The sequence below is a fragment of the Manis javanica genome, chromosome X, assembly GCF_040802235.1.
Source record: "Manis javanica isolate MJ-LG chromosome X, MJ_LKY, whole genome shotgun sequence".
Lineage (NCBI taxonomy): Eukaryota > Metazoa > Chordata > Mammalia > Pholidota > Manidae > Manis > Manis javanica.
The window spans coordinates 93704919-93721038 of NC_133174.1; the positions used below are offsets into that span (position 1 = coordinate 93704919).

The following is a 16120-nucleotide window of genomic DNA, read 5'->3' on the forward strand; positions in this document are numbered from 1 at the left end:
GTTCAGTTCCTCTGCCCATTTTTTAATTGGGTTATTTGTTTTTTGTTTGTTGAGGCGTGTGAGCTCTTTATATATTCTGGACGTCAAGCCTTTATCGGATCTGTCATTTTCAAATATATTCTCCCATACTGTAGGGTTCCTTTTTGTTCTATTGATGGTGTCTTTCGCTGTACAGAAGCTTTTCAGCTTAATGTAGTCCCACTTGCTCATTTTTGCTGTTGTTTTCCTTGCCCGGGGAGATATGTTCAAGAAGAGGTCACTCATGTTTATGTCTAAGAGGTTTTTGCCTATGTTTTTTTCCAAGAGTTTAATGGTTTCATAACTTAATTCAGGTCTTTGATCCATTTTGAGTTTACCTTTGTATATGGGGTTAGACAATGGTCCAGTTTCATTCTCCTACATGTAGCTGTCCAGTTTTGCCAGCACCATCTGTTGAAGAGACAGTCATTTTGCCATTGTATGTCCATGGCTCCTTTATCAAATGTTAATTGACCATATTTGTTTGGGTTAATTTCTGGAGTCTCTAATCTGTTCCACTGGTCTGTGGCTCTGTTCTTGTGCCAGTACCAAATTGTCTTGATTACCTTGGCTTTGTAGTAGAGCTTGATGTTGGGGAGTGAGATCCCCCCTACTTTATTCTTCTTTTTCAGGATTGCTTTTGCTATTCGGGGTCTTTGGTGTTTCCATATGAATTTTTGAATTATTTGTTCCAATTCATTGAAGAATGTTGCTGGTAATTTGAGAGGGATTGCATCACATCTGTATATTGCTTTGGGCAGGATGGCCATTTTGACGATGTTAATTCTTCCTAGCCATGAGCATGGGATGAGTTTCCATTTATTAGTGTCCTCTTTAATTTCTCTTAAGAGTGACTTGTAGTTTTCAGAGTATAAGTCTTTCACTTCTTTGGTTAGGTTTATTCCTAGGTATTTTATTCTTTTTGATGCAATGGTGAATGGAATTGTTTTCCTGATTTCTCTTTCTATTGATTCATTGTTAGTGTATAGGAAAGCTACAGATTTCTGTGTGTTAATTTTGTATCCTGCAACTTTGCTGTATTCCGATATCAGTTCTAGTAGTTTTGCAGTGGAGTCTTTAGGGTTTTTTATGTACAGTATCATATCATCTGCAAATAGTGACAGTTTAACTTGTTCTTTACCAATCTGGGTTCCTTGTATTTCTTTGTTTTGTCTGATTGCCGTGGCTAGGACCTCCAGTACTATGTTAAATAACAGTGAGGAGAGTGGGCATCCCTGTCTGGTTCCCGATCTCAGAGGAAATGCTTTCAGCTTCTCGCTGTTCAGTATAATGCTGGCTGTGTGTTTATCATATATGGCCTTTATTATGTTGAGGTACTTGCCCTCTATTCCCATTTTGCTGAGAGTTTTTATCATGAATGGATGTTGAATTTTGTCAAATGCTTTTTCAGCATCTATGGAGATGATCATGTGGTTTTTGTCTTTCTTTTTGTTGATGTGGTGGATGATGTTGATGGATTTTCGAATGTTGTACCATCCTTGCATCCCTGGGATGAACCCCACTTGGTCATGGTGTATGATCCTTTTGATATACTGTTGAATTCTGTTTGCTAGTATTTTGTTGAGTATTTTTGCATCTACATTCATCAGGGATATTGGTCTGTAATTTTCTTTTTTGGTGGGGTCTTTGCCTGGTTTTGGTATTAGGGTGATGTTGGCCTCATAGAATGAGTTTGGGAGTATTCCCTCTTCTTCTATTTTGTGGAACACTTTAAGGAGAATGGGTATTATGTCTTCTCTGTGTGTCTGATAAAATTCCGAGGTAAATCCGTCCGGCCCCGGGGTTTTGTTCTTGGGTAGTTTTTTGATTACTGTTTCAATTTCTTTGCTCGTAATTGGTTTGTTTAACTTTTGTGTTTCTTCCTTGGTCAGTCTTGGGAGGTTGTATTTTTCTAGGAAGTTGTCCATTTCTTCTAGGTTTTCCAGCTTGTTGGCATATAGGTTTTCATAGTAGTCTTTAATAATTCTTTGTATTTCTGTGGAGTCTGTCGTGATTTTTCCATTCTCATTTCTGATTATGTTGATTTGTGTTGATTCTCTTTTTCTCTTAATAAGTTGGGCTAGAGGGTTATCTATTTTGTTCATTTTCTCGAAGAACCAGCTCTTGGTTTCGTTGATTTTTGCTATTTTTTTATTCTTCTCAATTTTGTTTATTTCTTCTCTGATCTTTATTATATCCCTCCTTCTGCTGACTTTAGGCCTCATTTGTTCTTCTTTTTCCAGTTCTGATAATTGTGATGTTAGACTATTCATTTGGGATTGTTCTTCCTTCTTCAAGTGTGCCTGGATCGCTATATACTTTCTCCTTAAGACTGCTTTCGCTGTGTCCCACAGAAGTTGGGGCTTAGTGTTGTTGTTGTCATTTGTTTCTATATATTCCTTGATCTCTATTTTGATTTGTTCATTGATCCATTGATTATTTAGTAGCATGTTGTTAAGCCTCCATGTGTTTGTGAGCCTTTTTGTTTTCTTTGTAGAATTTATTTCTACTTTTATACCTTTGTGGTCTGAAAAATTGGTTGGTAGAATTTCAATATTTTGGAATTTACTGAGGCTCTTTTTGTGAGCTAGTATGTGGTCTATTCTGGAGAATGTTCCATGTGCACTTGAGAAGAATGTATATCCTGTTGCTTTTGGATGTAGAGTTCTGTAGATGTATATTAGGTCCATCTGTTCTAGTGTGTTGTTCAGTGCCTGTGTGTCCTTACTTATTTTCTGCCCGGTGGATCTATCCTTTGGGGTGAGTGGTGTGTTGAACTCTCCTACAATGAATGCATTGCAGTCTATTTCCCTCTTTAGTTCTGTTAGTATTTCTTTCACATATGCAGGTGCTCCTGTATTGGGTGCATATATATTTAGAATGGTTATATCCTCTTGTTGGACTGAGCCCTTTATCATTATGTAGTATCCTTCTTTATCTCTTGTTACTTTCTTTGTTTTGAAGTCTATTTTGTCTGATATTAGTACTGCAACCCCTGCTTTCTTCTCACTGTTGTTTGCCTGAAATATGTTTTTCCATCCCTTGACTTTTAGTCTATGCTTTTCTTTGGGTTTAAGGTGAGTTTCTTGTAAGTAGCATATAGATGGGTCTTGCTTTTTTATCCATTCTATTACTCTATGTCTTTTGATTGGTGCATTAAGTCCATTTATATTTAAGGTGACTATTGAGAGATATGTACTTATTGATATTGTAGGCTTTAGATTCGTGGTTACCAAAGGTTCAAGGTTAGCTTCTTTAGTATCTTACTGCCTAACTTAGCTCGCTTACTGAGCTGTTATATACACTGTCTGGAGATTCTTTTCTTCTCTCCCTTCTTATTCCTCCTCCTCCCTTCTTCATATGTTGGGTGTTTTGTTCTGTGCTCTTTTTAGGGGTGCTCCCATCTATAGCAGTCCCTGTAGGATGCCCTGTAGAGGTGGTTTGTGGGAAGCAAATTCCCTCAGCTTTTGCTTGTCTGGGAATTGTTTAATCCCGCCATCATATTTAAATGATAGTCGTGCTGGATGCAGTATCCTTGGTTCAAGGCCCTTCTGTTTCATTGCATTAAGTATATCATGCCATTCTCTTCTGGCCTGTAGGGTTTCTGTCGAGAAGTCTGATGTTAGCCTGATGGTTTTCCTTTATAGGTGACCTTTTTCTCTCTAGCTGCCTTTAAAACTCTTTCCTTGTCCTTGATCCTTGCCATTTTAATTACTATGTGTCTTGGTGTTGTCCTCCTTGGATCCTTTCTGTTGTGGGTTCTGTGTAATTCCATGGTCTGTTCGATTATTTCCTCCCCCAGTTTGGGGAAGTTTTCAGCAATTATTTCTTCAAAGAGACTTTCTATCCCTTTTCCTCTTTCTTCTTCTTCTGGTATCCCTATAATACAAATATTATTCCTTTTGGCTTGGTCACATAGTTCTCTTAGTGTTGTTTCATTCCTGGAGATCCTTTTATCTCTCTCTATGTCAGCTTCTATACGTTCCTGTTCTCTGGCTTCTATTCCTTCAATGGCCTCTTGCATCTTATCCATTCTGCTTATAAATCCTTCCAGGGATTGTTTCACTTCTGTGATCTCCTTCCTGACATCTGTGATCTCCTTCCGGACTTCATCCCACTGCTCTTGCATTTTTCTCTGCATCTCATCCCATTGCTCTTGCATTTTTCTCTGCATCTCTGTCAGCATGTTCATGATTTTTATTTTGAATTCTTTTTCAGGAGGACTGGTTAGGTCTGTCTCCTTCTCAGGTGTTGTCTCTGTGATCTTTGTCTGCCTGTATTTTTGCCTTTTCATGGTGATAGAGATAGTTTGCAGAGCTGGTACAAGTGACAGCTAGGAGAGCTTTCGTTCTTGTTGGTTTGTGGCCTTCCTCTCCTGGGAGAATAGCGACCTCTAGTGGCTTATGCTGGGCAGCTGTGTGCAGACAGGGCTTCTGCTTCCTGCCCAGTTGCTATGGGGTTTATCTCCGCTGTTGCTGTGGGCGTGGCCTGGCTGGGGCTGCTCCTCCAAAATGGTGGAGCCCTGTTGGAGGGGGAGCGGCCGGGAGGCTATTTATCTCCGTAAGGGGCCTCTGTGCTTCCTGCTGCCCAGGGGATTAGAGTGCCCGTAGATCCCCAGATTCCCTGCCTCTGGTCTAAGTGACCTGTCCTGCCCCTTTAAGACTTCCAAAAAGCACTCTCCAAACCAAAACAACAACAGCAACAATGAGAGAGGGAACAGAACAAAAAAAAAAAAAGGAAAAAACACGCGATTTTTTTTTTGTCCTCAGGCGCCGGTCCCAGGCACCCGCTCACTGGTCCTGCTGCCCTGTCTCCCTAGCACCAGGGTCCCTGTCCCTTCAAGGCTTCCAAAAAGCATCCACCCACCAGTCCCGCAGGGAAAAACACGCGATATTCTTTGTCCTCAGGCGCCGGTCCCAGGCACCCGCTCACCAGTCCCGCCGCCCTGCCACCCTAGCACCGGGGTCCCTGTCCCTTTAAGGCTTCCAAAAAGCGCTTGCCAAAAAGAGAGAAAAAAAGGGGAAAAACGCACGATTTCCTCTGTCCTCAGGTGCCGGTCTCAGGCATCTGCCCACCGGTCCCGCAGGGAAAGACGCGGGATATTCTTTGTCCTCAGGCGCCGGTCCCAGGCACCCGCTCACCAGTCCCGCCGCCCTGCCTCCCTAGCACCGGGGTCCCTGTCCCTTTAAGGCTTCCAAAAAGCGCTTGCCAAAAAGAGAAAAAAAAAGGGGAAAAACGCACGATTTCCTCTGTCCTCAGGTGCCGGTCTCAGGCACCCGTGCACCGTTCCCGCAGGGAAAAACGTGGGATATTCTTTGTCCTCAGGTGCCGGTCCCAGGCATCCGCTCACCGGTCCCGCCACCCTGCCTCCCTAGCACCGGGGTCCCTGTCCCTTTAAGGCTTCCAAAAAGCACTCGCCAAAAAAAAAAATCCGCTCTGGTTTTTTTCCACCCGCCGGGAGCCGGGGGAAGGGGCGCTTGGGTCCCGCCGGGCCGGGGCTTGTATCTTACCCCCTTCGCAAGGCGCTGGGTTCTTGAAGGTGTGGATGTGGTCTGGATGTTGTCCCTTGTCCTGTGGTCTCTATTTTAGGAAGATTTTTCTTTGTTATATTTTCATAGCTCTATGTGTTTTTGGGAGGAGATTTCCACTGCTCTACTCACGCCGCCATCCTGGCTCCGCCCCCTAAATTTCCATTTCTTATAAGGACACCAGTTAGAAAGGACTAGGATCCACTCTAATGGCCTCATTTTAACTTAATCACCTTTTTAAATGCCCTATCTCCAAATATAATCATACTCTGAAGTACTAGAGGTTAGGGTTTCAACATAGGAACCTTTTGAATTCATGGATGAGACATGGTAATAACTGTATGAAAGTCTGTCAAAGATATTCATATAATACCAAAAATTGAAAATACATGAATAGCTTGTCTTACCATAGCATTTACCTATTTGGAACATTTTTTTACTATTTCCATTACCACTGCCTTTACTATAACTGGTGTTGTAGGCTGAATAATGTCCCCCCAACAATGCCAATGTCCTGACCATGGAAGCTGTCAGTATGTTACCTTATAAGGCAAAAAGTGACTTTACTAATGTAATTAAGTTAAGGTTCTTGAGATGGGAAGATTATCCTGGATTATGCAATGGGCCCAAGATAAGTACAAGGTCCTTAAAAGAGGGAAGCAAGAAGGTGAAAGACAGAAGAAAAAGACAAGACAATAGAATCAAAGGTCAGAATGATGCAAGGAAAGGGCTATGAGCCAAGGAATGCTGGCAAACTCTAGAAGCTCAAAACAGGCAAGGAAATGGATTCTCCCCTCACAGCCTCCAGAGGGAACCAGTCCTATCAATACCCTCACTTTATCACAGTGAGACTAATTTTGGACTTTTGACCTCCAGAACACTAAGAGAATAAATTCATGTTGTTTTAAGCAACATTAATGGACTTATGTAAGTTACAGAAGTTCCTACTATTGTGAGTATACCAGAAAAATCACATTACTTTAACAGGAATCTCAAACAAAAGGCATAATCTTTCAGCTATGTCCTTGTTTCTTATCCATTTGGGATTTACACACCAAGGTTTGACATTCACATAAGTTTTTGTTTTTTATACCAGACTAGTTTTGACTCAGAAGAAATTATTATGTTTAGGAAAACTGAAGGATAGTTTGTCCCTCCACTAGTATCTTTTTTGTAGTTGGTCACTGGCTCACAAAGTGATGAATCATTAATTAAATGGGATTTCTCACCTGAGGTGCTTCAGAGAGCATGAAGTTATTTCAACTGTATTATTGCAGCGAAATCAATTGTTGCTGGAGAATAAAAGCTGTTTATATAGAATTTTTAATTTAACATATATACTGCTTAGGGTCATGTTAGTACAATCAGGTTGTGGAATTTGATGTAGCACAGAATATAGTTCTAACATCTGGAGATCACATCACATGTTTCCACTCAGCCATTTTCTCTCTTTTCAACCTGCATCATAGAGTCTATGTGCCTAACTTCTCTGGTAAATAAGTCAACCCCCCAAAATGACATTAACTCTAGCTAGGTTTAGACATTTTTAAAAGTTCAAATCTCACTTGAGAGAAAGAGAAAAATTTTAAGAAATTTTCTTTTTAATTTAAGAAATTAAGAAATTTCTTAAAAATTTAAGAAAATGGAATTTTGTATTTAAATAGAGCCTGTTTCCACAACTGCAGGTCTCAGCTGGGTTGATAATTGTAAGACACCATTAATTGTAAATGAATACATTAACAAAAAATCTATTGAGAATATTTTAGAAAGAAAAGTGTCAAATTTCATTTTACTAAAGAATCACCATGTAGAATGAAGATGACCAATTAAATTTTTCTTAATACCACCAAGATATATTGAGCTTTTATGTTTTAAATATATTCTTATAAGAAAAGCTTAGTAATCTTATTGCTGAATTTCATCATGTGATAGAATTTTAAATTATCATCACACTAATTACAGCTGATTTATTTTGATGACTTATATAATTATCTGAATTATCTCCACACATTTGAAACAAAAGAATAAAAGATCTTATAACAATAATATTAAACTCTCAAGTTTATGAGCACTCTAAGAATTCTTATATTTTCTTTGCATATCAGAATTTTGTGAATATTAAATTCATGCAAAGAAAAAACGCTTTTCTCTTCACTTTTCCTCAGCCTCCAAAAGGCTGCTATAAGCATTTAGCTGCTTACAAATCAGTTTGCATTCTTTAAAGGGAAATTCATATTGCTGATCTGATTCTTTTCTGTGAGTTAAGGGAGCTAATATATTTTCTTCAGTATTAGTAAAATGTAAATTAAAACAAAGAGGTATCATTTATCGGGTTGGCAAGTATGTTTAAATATGCAAAACTGTTGGTGGGTGTGTGGAAAACCAGTGACTCATATATTTGATAGAGTATAAAATGATATAATCCCTTTGTAAGGAGGTTTCAAATGTCTCTTAAAATCAAAAATGCCTATGACCTAAGAGTCTATTTCTCAGAAACACCCATAGAAACAAAAATGACACTGCAATACAGCACTAAGATAAAAAAAAATATATATATATATATATTTCTTTTTTAACATGGAAAAATCTCTAAGACATACTGCTATAAACAATGTTGCAGAATAATACATGTTTGATAAAATTTAGTAGTTAAAAAAAATCCTTAGAATACTTAGATATATACAAAAGTTCTAGGAACTGACAAATATGGGTTGCCTCTAGGAAGGAGACTGGGATTGGGGTTTCATTTAAAGAGGTCTAGAACTTTACTTTTGATGTCCAATTTTTTGAAACCAGAATGTATCAAGATTTTATATGAGTTTATATGTAAACTAAATTTTACATATCAAGTGTTTGAAGAGCCAAATAAATATCAATCCTCTTCCCCTACCCATGTTCTGAACAAAATAAGTAAGGATAAAACAGGAAGTGATATCAGCAACAAGGCAGAATAGGAACTTCTAGCACTTGACCCCCTCAGAAATATTAATTTGAATAACTATACATGCATAAAAATACCTTCACAAGAGCCAAGGATTTCATGTGAGGAATTATACCACCTGGGTGAAACACAAAATTAAGATGTATTGAGGAGGGTAAGAAAGATAGACTCATACTACCCTATCAACTCTTCCACAAGACCTAGCAGCCCAGCGTGGAGACAGACATCATTCCCATGGGAGGAGGAGAGTACAGTGAGCACCTGACTTCACCATAAACTCTAGAGCCAGACTGCCCCAGCACAAGGCCAACTCCTATGGCCTTAGGTAGCTTTCTGCAGGCTCCTTCCTGCAAACCCAGGCCCTCAGCATACTGTAGTACCTACTAGCTCCACAAATCTAGGCATTTCCCATGGTACCAAGTTGCCGGTCAGCTCCTGCAAACCCAGGCTCCCAGATCACCACAGTGCCTGTCAGCACCAGTGGTCCCAAGTGGCTCCCATGGCCGTAGGCAGCTTCCAGAGCATCAGGGTCCTGATGGGCTACCATGTACCCAAGCCCCCAACTCACCCTGGTACCTCCAAATTCCCACAGCCCTAGGTGGCTTTTGTGGCACCAGGCTCCTAGAAGGCTTCTATCAACCCATGCTCCTGGCAACATTTGCAACGGCCTGGAGTGGATCTGTGGGCACATTCTCAACAGCAGGCTCCCATAAATGTAGGTTACTGGATCATGCTGGTACTGGCTGGCTCCTGTAGCCCCATATTGGCCCTAAGTGGCTCCCATGACTCAGGCTCCTAGCAGACTCCTACAAACCTAGGCTTCTAGCATATCACCATGTTGGCCAGCTCCCATAGCCCTGGGTGGCTGCTGTCACCATGGGCTCCCAATCAACCAAGATCTTGGCTAGGCCCAATACCAGGCTGAGTACTGCAGACCCAGGTTTTTTACCAACCCCAGCACCAGGGTAGGTCCTGCAGACCCAGTCCCCCATCCCACTCCAATGCCAGGTTAGCCCCTGCAGATCTAGATACAAGACCAGCTCTTGTAGCAGCAGCCCAGCTTCAGTGGAGCAGCCTCAAGGGCAGCTCTCACATACCTAGGCTCCTAGCTTGCCTCAGCACTAGATCAGTCACCATAGCCCCAGCCTTAAGGCTGGCTCCCATGAAACCAGGCCTATGGCTCTCTCAGTACAGGACTGGCCTCCATGTATAAGACATTAGCCCCCCTGCCAGTGGTCCCTAGCAACGAGTAGGTTCCAGTGAATCCAGGCTCCAGGCCTGCCTCCATGGACCCAGGGATCAGGCTGGTCCCCATGTACTCAAGCACCAGGCCTGCCCACTTGCTGACCTAGGCACCAGACCTACCCACTCAAAGAATCCAGCAGAAAGCCCACAAGATGGCCCACACAGAGTCTCTGGCCAGGCTGATTAGTGATGGGTTTTGCCTTCACAAGCATTCTATAGAATATGGAAGAGGTTCTAATTCCTCAAATATGCCAGCAGTAAAACAAGGCCTTCAAAAGGATCATCAGTAATCAGGGAAATAGACTTCACTAAAGGAAACTAATATAAGTTCAATGACTGATCCTATAGGAAAGGATATCTCTGAATGATCTAACAAAGAATTCAGAATAATCCTCTAAGGTAAAACACTGAACTACATGAAAACACAGATAGATAAGTAAGTGAAATTAGAAAAAACACATACATAAAATGAAAAGTTCAACAAAGATATAGAAATCATTAAAAAAATAAGCTGAAATCCTAGAGTTGAAGACATTGCATGAACTGAAGAATTCAAGAGTTTCAATAACAGACTCAATCAAAAAGAAAAAATGAGTAATAGTGAAGACTACATGATTTATGGGATATCATTGAAAGATGTCTATATTATTAGATTCCCAGAAAAGAGGGAGAAAGGGTCAAGAAGCTTATTTAAAGAAATAATGGCTAAGAACTTACCAAAACAAGGGAATGATTTGGACATCCAAGTTCATGAAGCTCATAGGTCACCCTAAAATTTCAACTTAAAATGAGCTTTTCTAAGGTACCTTATAATAAAACTGTCTAAAAATCAAAGAAATTTTGTCAAAGACAAAGAGAGACTCTTGATGAAAGAAGTGGAGCTAAGAAGCTTATAACTTATTAGGGAACCCCCAAAATGCTGCTGATAGATTTCTAAGTACAAATCTTGCAGCCCAAGAGAGAATGGGACATCAATTCAAAGTGCCAAAAGAAAAAGAAACTGCTGACCATGAGTACATTACCTAGCAGAGTTGTCTTTCCGAAATGAAGGACAGATAACAGATTTCTCCAATAAACAAAAGCTGAGACAGTTCATCACCACTAGACCTGCCTTACAAGAAATGACAGAGTTCTTTAAGCTGAAGATAACAGGAAGAAAATTTAAAAATTCACAAATATGTGGAAATTAAGCAACAAAGTCCTGAACAACCAATGGATTAAAGATAAAACCAAAAGGGAAATGCTGAAATAATTGAAAATGGAAACACAATATGCCAAAACTTATGGAATATAACAAAAGCATGTCTAGCAGGGAAATTTGTAGTGATAAAACCTGTACACTGTTGGTGGAAATGTAAATTGGTTTAGCCACTATGGAAAACAGTATGGAGGTTCCTCAAAAAATTAAAAATAGAACTACCATATGATTTGGCAATCCCACTTCTGGGTAAATATCTGAAGGAAATGCAATCACTATCTCAAAGAGAAAGCTGTGCCTTCATGTTCACTGCATCATTATTCACAATAACCAAGACATGGAAACAACTATACATAAGTAGATAATGCAAATGGACAATAGAATATTATTCAGCCATAAATATGAAAATCCTGCCTTTTGGGACAATAACAATAGACCTTGAGGGCATTATGCTAAGTGAAATGGGTCATACAAAGACAAAAACTGTTCTCACTTATATGTGGAATCTAAAAAAATCTGAAATCATAGAAATAGAGAGTACTCTGGTGGTTGCCAGGGACTGAGGATGGGTGAAATAAGGAGATGTTGGTTAAAAGGTAGAAACTTCCAATTATAAGATGAATAAGTTCCAGGGATTTAATGTACATTATGGTGACAATAATTAATACTATACTACATACTTGAAAGTTAAGAGAGTAAATCATAAATATTATCACCACAAAAATATGCTAATCATGTGAGGGGAAGGAGATGTAAACTAACCTTACTAAGGTAATCATTTCACTATACATGTATCAAATCATCATAATGCACACCTTGAAATTACGTATGTTATATGTCAATAATATCTGCATAAAGCTGTAGGAAAAAGGAATAAAGGAGATGAGAGATACACATACAGTCTTTGTTATTAACAAATTTGATATGAATAAATGTGACTTAGAATTCTGGGCAATATAGCATTCCTAAAAATAAATCCCAGAATTTGATACAAATCCCACACAGTTAGAAACTAGGGGCCTATTCCAACCTATACTTGAAAACTTATGGAGAAGCCGAGTAGGGCACAGCCCTCTGTGCAAAGGCAATCTTTCAAAGAGAAAGGGAAGAGGGAAGGACAAGCATGAGTAAGGGTGAGGGCATAGAAATGTCAGAGTCGTTATTCTAAAGAATCTGCCACCACATGGAAGGATACATCAAAAGTGGAAATGAAGCATTATTCTCTACCATGTTTTAATAAAATATTTTTAAAATTTAATTTGTTCTTTTTCTTTAGGGAAGATGGGGGCTTTGGTGACCTTGAGCGCAGTTTCAGTAGAGTAGTAAAGAAACTAGATGGCATTGAATACTGAGTAGAAGATGAGAAAGTAGAAAAAACAAATGGAGAAATATAGAAACATTATTGTGAAAGGATGAAGAGAGAGAGAGGGTGGTAGGTAGAAAAGTGTGTGGAGTCAGAATTGGGAAAAAATATGTATATTTCCCATGCAGATATGGAGGAACCTATAGATATAGTGGGGTTAAAAATTGAGCAGAGGTTATCAGGAAAGCAAAGTTTCCAGGAAGGAGCAAACCTTACTGACAATTGAACAGAGAAATAGTTCTACAGTAATAGAGTTGGAGACTTAAAACACCACACTCAATAATGGGTAGAACATTTGGGCACAGATCAAAAAGGAAATAGGCCTTGAACAGTTATAAATCAACAGTTCTAACAGAAATATATGGAATACTCCATAAAACAACAGCACAATACACATTTTTCTCAAGTGTACATGGAACATTCTCCAGACATGTTAGGACACAAAAGAAGTCTCAATGAACTTTAAATGACAGAAATCATATAAATATCTTCACTGACTACAATGGGTAAAGCCAGGAACCAGTGCCCATTAAGAAAACTGGAAAATTTTAAAATATTGAAATTAAACAATACACTCTTAACCAATGGGTCAAAGAAGAAGTCAGAAGAGAAATCAGAAAAATAGAGGCGAATGAAAACCAAAACAATAATATGTCCAATTTTATGGGACACTGCAAAGGCAGTGCTCAGAGAGAAATTTGTAACTGTAACTGTCTGCATTAAAAAATAAGAAAATCTCAAATCAATTACTAACTTTACATCTGGAGGAAAGAAAACTAAACCCATACCTAGAAGAAGGAAAGAAATAATAAAAATTAGAGATAAACAAAATAGAGAATAGAAAAACAGTAGAGAGAATTAACAAAACCAAACGCTGGTTCTTTGACAAGATCAGCAAAATGGACAAACTTTTCACTGGACCAACAAAGAATAAAAAAGAGAAGACACAAATAACTAAAATCAGAAAACAAAGTGGGGACATTATTAGTAACGATACATAAGTTTTTTTCTTTTTGGGGTGAAAGGGTTATACCCAACTTAATTTCCAGGTGCCAGGTCAGTCACTAAAATCCCGTTCACTCAGAGCGAGTCTGCACACAAGCAAGCCCGTCTCTGACTCTGGGCCACTCTGTCCACACAGCTATCCTCTGGGCCTCTCTGCCTGCACAGTCATCCCAAATAGCCATCCTCTGGGCCTCTTTGCCTAGTCGTCCAGCATAGCCATCCTCGGGCCTCTGTCCTCAGTGCTGCCACCACTCCAGCCTCTGCTCTGCTCTCCTGCAACCTTGCAGCACTGCCACCATGTTGTGCCCAGAGCACTGGGCGGAGCTTTTATATAGGGTCAAATTGCCCACAGGTGTGCAGTGAGCTAGTCAATCATGGCCAGGTGAGAATCCTGGCCACAGGAACTCTCATTTTATCCACACTCCACCACTACAGGATTCTCTCCTCTCAATCTATGTGCCCTTAGTCCTCTGTAATGGTCCCTGTGCAAGGAAGCTCGAACCTTGTTCTCCAGCCTTTCCAGCAAAAAGTCTTGGAGACACACAGGCCAGACTCATGGCTCTGTCTCTGACCTCTGCCTGTTTGGTCTTTTTTTTAATTAAGGTATGATTGATATACACTCCTATGAAGGTTTCACAATAAAAAACAAACTGGTTACTACATTTACCCATATTATCAAGTCCCCACCCATACCCCAATGCAGTCACTGTCCATCAGTGCAGCAAGATGCCAGAGATCCACTATGTCCCTTCTCTGTGATACACTGCTCTCCCCATGATCCCCCACACCATGTATACTAAACATAATACCCCATAGTCCCCTTCTACCTCCCTCCCCACCCACCCTCCCACACCCCTCCCCTTTGGTAACCCCTAGTCCCTTCTTGGAGTCTGTGAGTCTGCTACTATTTTGTTCATTCAGTTTTACTTCGTTGTTATACTCCACAAATGAGGGAAATCACTTGGTACTTGTCTTTCTCCACCTGGCTTATTTCACTGAGCATAATATCCTCCAGCTCCTTACATGTTGTTGCAAATGGTAGGATTTGTTTCGTTCTTATGGCTGAATAATATTCCATTGTATATATGTACCACTTCTTCTTTATCCATTCATCTACTGATGGACACTTAGGTTGCTTCCATATCTTGGCTATTGTAAAAAGTGCTGCAATAAACAGGGGTGCATATGTCTTTTTGAATCTGAGAAGTTGTATTCTTTGGGTATATTCCAAGGAATGGGATTTCAGGGTCAAATGGTATTTCTATTTTGAGTTTTTTGAGGAACCTCCATATTGCTTTCCACAATGGTTGAACTAGCTTACATTCCCACCAACCAGTGTAGGAGGGTTCCCCTTTCTCCACATCCTTGTGGAGAACAGCATTTGTTGTTCTTATTCTTTTTGATGCTGGCCATCCTTATTGGTGTGAGGTGATATCTCATTGTGGTTTTAATTTGCATTTCCCTGATGATTAGTGATGTGGAGCATCTTTTCACATGTCTGTTGGCCATCTGAATTTCTTCTTTGGAGAGCTGTCCTTTCATATCCTCTGCCCATTTGTTAATTGGGTTATTTGCTTTTCGGGTGTTGAAGTGTGTAAGTTCTCTATATATTTTGGATGTTAACCCCTTGTCAGATGTCATTTACAAATATATTCTCCCATACTGTAGGATGCCTTTTTTTGTTGTTGATGATGTCCTTTGCCATACAAAAACTTTTTAGTTTGATGTAGTCCCATGAGTTCATTTTTGCTTTTGTTTCCCTTGCTCGAGGAGATGCGTTCTGGAAGAAGTTGCTCATGCTTATATTCAGGAGATGTTTGCCTATGTTGTCTTCTAAGAGTTTTATGGTTTCATGACTTACATTCAAGTGTTTAATCCATTTCAAGTTTACTTTTGTGTATGGAGTTAAACAATAACCCAGTTTCATTCTCTTGCATGTAGCTGTCCAGTTTTGCCAACACCAGCTGTTGAAGAGGCTGTCATTTCCCCATTGTATGTCCATGGCTCCTTTATCATATATTAATTGACCATATATGGTCGGGTTTATATCAGGGCTCTCTAGTCTGTTCCATTGGTCTATGGGTCTGTTCTTGTGCCAGTACCAAATTGTCTTGATTACTGTGGCTTTGTAGTAGAGCTTGAAGTTGGGGAGCATAATTTCCCCTGCTTTATTCTTCCTTCTTAGGATTGCTTTGGCTATTTGAGGTCTTTTGTGGTTGCAAATGAATTTTAGGACCATTTTCTCTAGTTCGTTGAAGAATGCTGTTGGTATTTTGATAGGAATTGTATTGAATCTATAGATTGCTTTAGGCAGGATGGCCATTTTGACAATATTAATTCTTCCTATCCATGAGCATGGGATGAGTTTCCATTTATTAGTATCTTCTTTAATTTCTCTCATGAGTGTCTTGTAGTTTTCAGAGTATAGGTCTTTCACTTCCTTGGTTAGGTTTATTCCTAGGTATTTTATTCTTTTTGATGCAATTGTGAATGGAATTGTTTTCCTGACTTCTCTCTCTGCTAGTTCATTGTTAGTGTATAGGAATGCCACATATTTCTGTGTATTAATTTTGTATCCTACAACTTTGCTGAATTCAGATAATAGATCAAGTTGTTTTTGAGTGGATTCTTTAGGGTTTTTTATGTACAATATCATGTCATGATACATAAATTTTGTAAAAGATTAAAAGAGAATACTATGAACAATTGTATGTAACAAATTAAATAACCTGAGTAAGACTGACACCTTCCTAAAAACACAAATTACCTAAATTGACTCAAAAAAAAATAGAAAGTTTCAACAGATCCATAAACAGGAGAAA

General features: G+C 39.4%; 1 protein-coding gene across 9 annotated transcripts in view; it reads right to left on the bottom strand.

Moving 5' to 3' along the window:
* The window catches only part of ARMCX5 (armadillo repeat containing X-linked 5), a 41310-nt gene that overhangs the window by 13622 nt on the left and 11568 nt on the right, over window positions 1-16120 (bottom strand). For 6 of the 9 annotated variants that reach the window (XR_012127496.1, XR_012127495.1, XM_073227895.1 and 3 more), the window contains one exon: window positions 5529-5598. The exons of the other annotated variants lie outside the window; for them this stretch is intronic. Coding sequence is in view for 4 of the 6 variants with exons in the window: in XM_073227895.1 (XP_073083996.1) it covers window positions 5529-5598 (70 nt within the window). In the remaining 2 variants the exon portion in view is untranslated. The remainder of the gene's footprint in view (window positions 1-5528; window positions 5599-16120) is intronic. 9 annotated transcript variants of the gene reach the window in all.